The following is a 7500-nucleotide window of genomic DNA, read 5'->3' on the forward strand; positions in this document are numbered from 1 at the left end:
GGACGCGCCTCGGCGTGGAGTTCAGAGTTCAGAGGTCACAGAGGTCTGAGGAGGACGGTGACCGCCGGCTGCTCTTCAGTAACGTGATCCTTAACGGTTCAGATTACATCTGATTAAAGTTTAATCTGAGAGCCTGGAGACGTAGCAGCGTCACCAGAACGAGAGCCTCGGCTGTATTTTACATTTAGCTTCTGTCATTCCTAAAGTTCTTCATCCATCTCATCTTATTCTTTATTTTATCTGCCACTTTCTTCAATCCGAAAGTTCTTCTGCTTGATTAGAAATCAATAGCACGTGCAGAGCCAATCAGAGGAAGCCTTACCTGCCATCCGTCCTGTGGGCTGACTGGGGAGGCGGGGCTTATCATTGAGGTGGAGGAGACTGAAGATGACGGGGTGTGGTCTGGAACTGAGTGGGCGGGGTCAGGAGGAGGAGATACGGGCTGGGCGGAACCAGAGTTCTGCTGGAGGGACGTTTTCTTCTGACTGGGCACGTTGGCGTAGATGGGTGAGCTAGGGTTCTAGAGAGAGAGAGAGAGAGAGAGAGAGAGAGAGAGAGACAGAGAGAGAGACAGAGAGAGAGAGAGAGACAGAGACAGAGAGAGACAGACAGAGAGACAGAGACAGAGACAGACAGAGAGAGAGACAGAGAGAGAGAGACAGAGAGAGAGAGACAGAGACAGAGAGAGAGACAGAGAGAGAGAGAGACAGAGAGAGAGACAGAGACAGAGAGAGACAGACAGAGAGAGAGACAGACAGAGAGAGAGAGACAGAAAGAGAGAGAGACAGACAGAGAGAGAGAGACAGACAGAGAGAGAGACAGAGAGAGAGAGACAGAGAGAGAGAGACAGAGAGAGAGAGAGACAGAGAGAGAGACAGAGACAGAGAGAGACAGACAGAGAGAGAGACAGACAGAGAGAGAGAGACAGAAAGAGACAGAAAGACAGAGAGAGACAGAGAGAGACAGAGAGAGAGACAGAGAGAGAGACAGAGAGAGAAACAGAGAGAGAGAGAGACAGAGAGAGACAGAGAGAGAGACAGAGACAGAGACAGAGACAGAGACAGAGACAGAGAGAGAGAGAGAGACAGAAAGAGACAGAAAGACAGAGAGAGACAGAGACAGAGAGAGAGAAACAGAGAGAGAGAGAGACAGAGAGAGACAGAGACAGAGACAGAGACAGAGACAGAGAGTCCTGATTTGTCCAGCATCAGCAGCATGTTGTCGGTTTGAGGTTTATCACGTTCATAAATGTGATTTTCACATTTTCACATTTTCCACCGTTACCGATCGATCAATCGAACGTTGGGACGCATTCACGAGACGTCTTCAGCAGCGAGCCGTGTTTTGGACTAAACATCTGATGGTCTCTGTCCAACAGGAAGAACTCCTCCTCTGTTGCGTAAACACACGGGAGATGAGGACGCCGTTGTCCCCAGTGCGTCCACCGGGGGACGAGGACGAGGACGAACACCGAGTGCACGAGACCAGAGCGGCAGCGGCAGGTAGCAGAAGGTGCGTTTAGCTCGACGCCCACAGACCAGAACGTTGGTTCCATTGTAAACAAAGACAACGCCGGGTCAAACCAGCAGCGTTTAGTTCAGGATGTCTTACCCATGATGCAACGCTCCGTCCAGATCAGGTCCGTGTGCGCGCGGAGCGGCTGTCAGACTGCTGTCTGCAGCCTGTAGCTCCGCCCCCTCTGTCTCTACTGCGTGTGGCCTAACACCTGACCATGTGAATTCTGTAGCCCCTCCCACTGTAACTCCAGCCTCTGTGACACAGCAGTCGGTAGCCCCGCCCCCTCAATGGCTGATAGCACGCTTCCACGCTAACGTCGACATGTAGCCTCACCCCAGGCTCTTCGTAGCTGTTCTTGAATGTTAGCATGTTGCTAGCTTTCTAGCTCATAGCTATTATTGATTTTGCATTTTCAAGGACACCCAGAAGGTTCAAGGGCGAATCTTTTCAAATGACACGACTGCTCCTCCGAGTAGCATGAATGCTAAAGCGCCAGCAGCAGGAGAACCGCAGCCCCTCCATCAGCCAGCAGGTGACGCGTCGCTGCCCCCTGCTGGCTGCCACCATTTCAGAATAAGTCTAAGAAGAACAGGAAGTTGCATCGGATAAATCGCCTCTAATCTTCATCACAACTAGACCCCCCCCCCCGATAAAGATCATCATCATCCTCATCATTCCCATAGTCCAACTAATTTTCAGCTGATAAACAATCAAGTGATCAACACACACACACACACACACACACACGCACGCACACACACACACGCACACACACACACACACTCCCACTCTTGTGCTGCAGGTGTCGCTGCAGCGTCGCTCCGTCCCAGTTTCCTGCCTGACACTGAACACATCCTGCCAGCTGTGACATCACTTCATCCTGCTGTGACATCACCGAACATCCCGCACGAAAAAACATAAACACACGGTAAATGTTTAAAATGAAATTATGAAAATCATAAAAACTCAAGTAGAAATCAAAAACTTAATTAAACAAAAAACAATTAATTTCCAAATAAAGATAAATAAATAACAGAAATGGTTTCCGTCTGTGTTTCTGCTCAGACGAGAATAAAAACTGCGGCTTTTCTTTTTCTCTCAGCTTCCTGTGGGCAGGAAGTGACACGGCGCTTCAGGAAGTGACACGCTGCAGAGAGACTTTTTATAAAAAGACTTCTGACTGAACTCACATCCCAAAAAACGACTTCTGCAGTTGACAACCTGAAAACGTCTGGAAACCAACACCGGCCAAACCAAAGTCTTATTTTCGTTTAATCCGACCCTCCCTCATCCTCCAACGGCCACCGGGGGACCCGAACCCAAAACCTGAAACATCCTCCAACAGATTCATCGGCGTTCGCCCGATCCCCGGCCCCAGGCTGTGTGCTCGTAGCAGCAGCGCTAATGCAGCCTGGGGACTGTAGTTTTTAGCCTACGCGTCTTTGTCGCATGATGAACTACTGGTCTAGCTGGACCTGGACAGACCTCCAGACAGGACAGACTGGGAAACACAGGTGTCTTACCTGTGTGGGTGGATCAAGTGCTGGAGCTCCCGGAGTCTCTTTTCCTGCTAGCAAAGTATTCAGGTCCAAGTTCAGGTCCTGAATGGACTCGTAGATGTGGTTCGAGTCCTCCTCCTTGCCACTGCGTTCCTCCTTGCTCTCCTCCTCACTCGCTTCCTCTTCCACCTCCTCCTCGGAGTCTCTCGGGGACTCCTCTTTGTCCTTGGGACCCGTCAATGACGGGGGGGCCACCGGGGTCTCCACAGGGATAGGCTGGGTCTGGGTTCGGAGTGCGGCAAGGGGGTCTGCTGGACTGAAACTGGGGACTCGGTGTTTCCCAGAGTCCTTGTGGTCATCTGAAAACACCTGAAGGTGCTTTTTATTCAGAGGATCGTCAACCATGTTTGTAGTCCCACTGGTGGTTGTTGTCGCAGTCTCCGGTGGACCACCAGGAGGGTTACCGGGGTGATGCGACGTTGGCACCGCCAGGTCATGGAAGTCCAGTGGAACACCAAACGTGGACATGCGGTTGTCGGTCTTGCGGTACCCAGTAGAAGCATCGGGTCTTAGCTGTATCGTCACCTCATCCCCTGGTCTCGTTTTGGTTCCGCTGGGCTCCTCTAGAGTCTTTGGAATTGGGATAGGAACTGGGACCGGTGCCGCAACAGGAAGCGGCACCGGATCCAGAGTGGGTGGATCTGCAAAGTCCAGAGGCGAGGGGAAGTCTGGTGGCAGCTCCTTGACGTACTTGGCGGGGATGTAGATGGGCTTGGAGCTGTTGTCCCTCCGGACCTGCCACCAGTGGTCGTTGGTCTTAGCCAGCAGGATGTAGCGTTCGTTGGGTTTGATGGCAACCGGCGTGCCGTCCCGTCCCTGGTACTCGTACTCGTACTGCACCAGGACCAGACCGAGACCTGCAGCGGTGGGACCAGATCAGGAAGACATCGTTGCTAATGCTAATGCTAATCTCAACGCTACTTCCACCGTTAACATTATTGATGCTATTTTTTTTTTTTACGCTGCTGACCAATCATGGCGACTCTAATAAACCAGCAGCTCACCTTTGCCAAACACGGAAGAGGTTGTTGCCATGGTGATGGCCCCTGGCTCCTCAGGCCCCGCCCCACCCCTCAGGTAGATGGGCAGATAGCGTTGAAGCTGAGAGAGAGAAAGCTCACGTCAGAACGGACTGAACGGATCAAACATCACGTTTCAGGTCGAGCGAAGCAGGAGCAGGAACGGCGTCGACGCAAACAGCTGCAGGTAGAACCTCCCAGGAACGGCGTCGACGCAAACAGCTGCAGGTAGAACCTCCCAGGAACGGCGCCGACGCAAACAGCTGCAGGTAGAACCTCCCAGGAACGGCGCCGACGCAAACAGCTGCAGGTAGAACCTCCCAGGAACGGCGTCGACGCAAACAGCTGCAGGTAGAACCTCCCAGGAACGGCGTCGACGCAAACAGCTGCAGGTAGAACCTCCCAGGAACGGCGCCGACGCAAACAGCTGCAGGTAGAACCTCCCAGGAACGGCGCCGACGCAAACAGCTGCAGGTAGAACCTCCCAGGAACGGCGTCGACGTGTTTCCTCTTGTCAGGACAAGCCAGAGCGCAATCAGCTCCTGAAGCTAACGCAGACGCTACGCCTCATGGCTAGCCCGCATCGAGCGGGACGTCCACCAGGACGCGACGGGTTAAACCGGTAAAGGCGGCGCCGGCGTCAGGACGTCCACGCCGGCTCCAACCTGCTCCTCGGCAAACAGCTGATCCGAAAGTAGGATCATGTTTTCAACCACCGAAAGACATCCCGCCTGGGCGTCTCCTTCTAACACAGACTCCGCCCACTCCCCAGGTGACATCACCTGCTCAGGTGTTCTAGAAGTTCTAGATGATGGAAGTCAACGTCTCCAGCAGTAAAATAAAACACTGACAGGGACCATTTAAACCACATTGTACTCATTATACTCACATACCTTTAGTGGTACTGCAGTACTTTCAGTGTGGTATTAAAACGCTTCCTACACACAGAACAATAGCAGGAGGCCGATTCCAGGACGGTTCTGTTTACACAAGGAAGTGTCTGATCTTCCTGTCTGCTTTAAGTCCCGCCTCCAGGGCAATGTAGGCGCCACCCCTCAGTGACATCACACCTGGGTCCGTTTCCTGTCTTTGTGAAGGAACAATAGTCTGACAGCAGTAAATGTGCTCAGCTGCAGCTGAAGAGCAGAACGGTTCCATTTTATTCACCTCATCAAATCAACCATCGATCAATAATTGAGATTGATTTTTATTCCTCTGCTCGTCCCACATCCACGAGAATCACGTCAGAACGTCTGACCTGATCAGGAAGGAAACCCTGACCCCAGCCTGTACTGCTGCTACTACTAACACTGTAATACTACTACCAGCTATGACAGTATTTGCATTGAAGTACTCAGCCAGCATGCTGACAGTTCTACACATCAAACAAAGTACCTTGTGATAAACCGATGAATATGATTGCATATTGATTATGTAAATGTGTTCTTCTTCTGCGTTTTTAAAATGGGCGGAGATCTAATACATTTGTCCTTGACAAATATGCTTTTTCAAACCTTAAAAAGCCAAACCTGCTCTCACCTGGCTCAGGTGTGTGTGTGTGAGAGAGAGAGAGAGAGAGAGCCTGAAGGGCTGGAATGCAGCCGACCCCTCCCCCATCGCTGTCGGAGCCACACCCACCCTGCCAGGAATGTACGGCAGGTAAACACAGGCCTCTGCTCGACAGAATGAGCTGAGAACGTTGTCAATCATTAAACTGAGGTCAGGCACACCCTGCCGACCAATCAGAAGAGTCCAAATATATAAAAGGAACATTGATGACTAATAGAGAGTCAGAGCGTTTCTACCTGGCCTACCTGGATAATCCCGCCTCTCAGCCCTCACCACGTTATAATTAGCATTCACACGTCTTTAGCAATCCTTATTTCAACATGTCGTTTCAAAACATCAGTGGACATTTTGAATTAGAAAGACAGTAGTCAATTTAATTTTAGGTACCTGTGGTTGAATTATAGTTATATTGATTACCTGATAAGAGATCATTCAGCTTTCAGGATGATTAGTTATATCCAGAATAGGAATTCTGACGAGTTGGAAGCTAACATGTTTGTTCATTTGTCCGAAGAGGTTAAAACTATTGTTAGATAAAGCTGAAGTTGAAACGAATCTGCTTGACAAGCTAAATGTTAGCTTTATGGCGGTGAACATTGATGTTAACCTGTAGCGAAGCTAACACGTTCTCGTCTTCAGGAGAAGCTAATCACAATGATAGTCGGCTGAAGAAGCTAAGATCAAGTTCAAAGATCATCTAGCTATAGAAGGTAAGATTATATCAACTCGAGCTAACTCTTCCTTAACTAACTCGAGCTAACTCTTCCTTAACCCGAGCTAACTCTTCCTTAACGCGACCTAACTCTTCCTTAACTCGAGCTAACTCTTCCTTAACTCGAGCTAACTCTTCCTTAACGCGACCTAACTCTTCCTTAACTCGAGCTAACTCTTCCTTAACTCGAGCTAACTCTTCCTTAACTCGAGCTAACTCTTCCTTAACGCGAGCTAACCCTTCTTTACGTGAAGTCTGTACGTGACCCACAGCGACCAATAGGACGGCAGGGACGCTTGCCACCTGCCTGCTCGTGTGTCTGACTGGGTTCGAGTGTCTTTCCTTTCCCGTGGGATGTTTACAGAAAATAAATATTTGATTTGTGCCCGTTTTTCATGCTCACTTAACGCCAAGGTTCATCTGCAGAACAAAGTCGTGGTTCCATCCCATTTACTGCTAGCGTGTGAAATACTTCAAAGCTTCGGGCAACTTGAGACTTTGGTAATTTGAAGAAAGCCGAAAAACATTTCAGATTGGCTCTCCCTACATTCCTCTGCGATGTTTATTTGCTGATACGAACTGAGAAATTGGCATTTTAACATAAAGCTGCGGCTGTGGACGGTCCCAAAGCGCATTCCTGCAGCTGCTCCTCTTTCATTCATTTTTAAGAGTTTTACAGTTTAGGTCCAGAACAGGACACACTCGGTGACATATTCCTGCCAATCATTACGAAAACGCGCACGCACGCACGCAAACACACACACACACACACACACAAGTCCAATACCAAGTTTTACAATCCCAGCCGGTGTCCTCAGGTCCTACAGAAAGGTCCTGAAGACCGGTCACAAACACACAAACAAGCACAGAACGGTTCCCCAAAAACCAGGCTGTCGGTGCTGGAACCGGCCCGACCGACGCCACGGGGGCAGAAACACACCGGGCAGGTTTCAAGAACGTTTTTAGTGACTACAATTCAAATGTAAAGTGAAAAAATAAGGACCAGAATACAAGTGAACGCTTTGAAGTTGCAAGTAAATCCGGCATGAAAGAAACGTCACACAGACAGAGAGACATTTTGTGTTTTACCGGCAGGTAAAGTCCGGTCCAACCATCCCGGCGC

At 50.1% G+C, this 7500-nt stretch overlaps 1 protein-coding gene across 1 annotated transcript in view; it reads right to left on the reverse strand.

Moving 5' to 3' along the window:
• Positions 1–4875, reverse strand: part of arhgap27l (Rho GTPase activating protein 27, like) — an 11373-nt gene extending 6498 nt beyond the window's left edge. The window contains exons 1-6 of the mRNA XM_068749710.1: positions 4762–4875; positions 4082–4178; positions 3042–3934; positions 2852–2854; positions 1356–1367; positions 323–520 (exon numbers count right to left, since the gene is read on the reverse strand). Of these exons, the coding sequence (XP_068605811.1) occupies positions 323–520; positions 1356–1367; positions 2852–2854; positions 3042–3934; positions 4082–4178; positions 4762–4875 (1317 nt within the window). The remainder of the gene's footprint in view (positions 1–322; positions 521–1355; positions 1368–2851; positions 2855–3041; positions 3935–4081; positions 4179–4761) is intronic.
• Positions 4876–7500: the final 2625 nt, after the last annotated feature.

The sequence above is a fragment of the Brachionichthys hirsutus genome, chromosome 16 (assembly GCF_040956055.1).
Source record: "Brachionichthys hirsutus isolate HB-005 chromosome 16, CSIRO-AGI_Bhir_v1, whole genome shotgun sequence".
In the NCBI taxonomy this organism is placed as follows: Eukaryota; Metazoa; Chordata; class Actinopteri; order Lophiiformes; family Brachionichthyidae; genus Brachionichthys; species Brachionichthys hirsutus.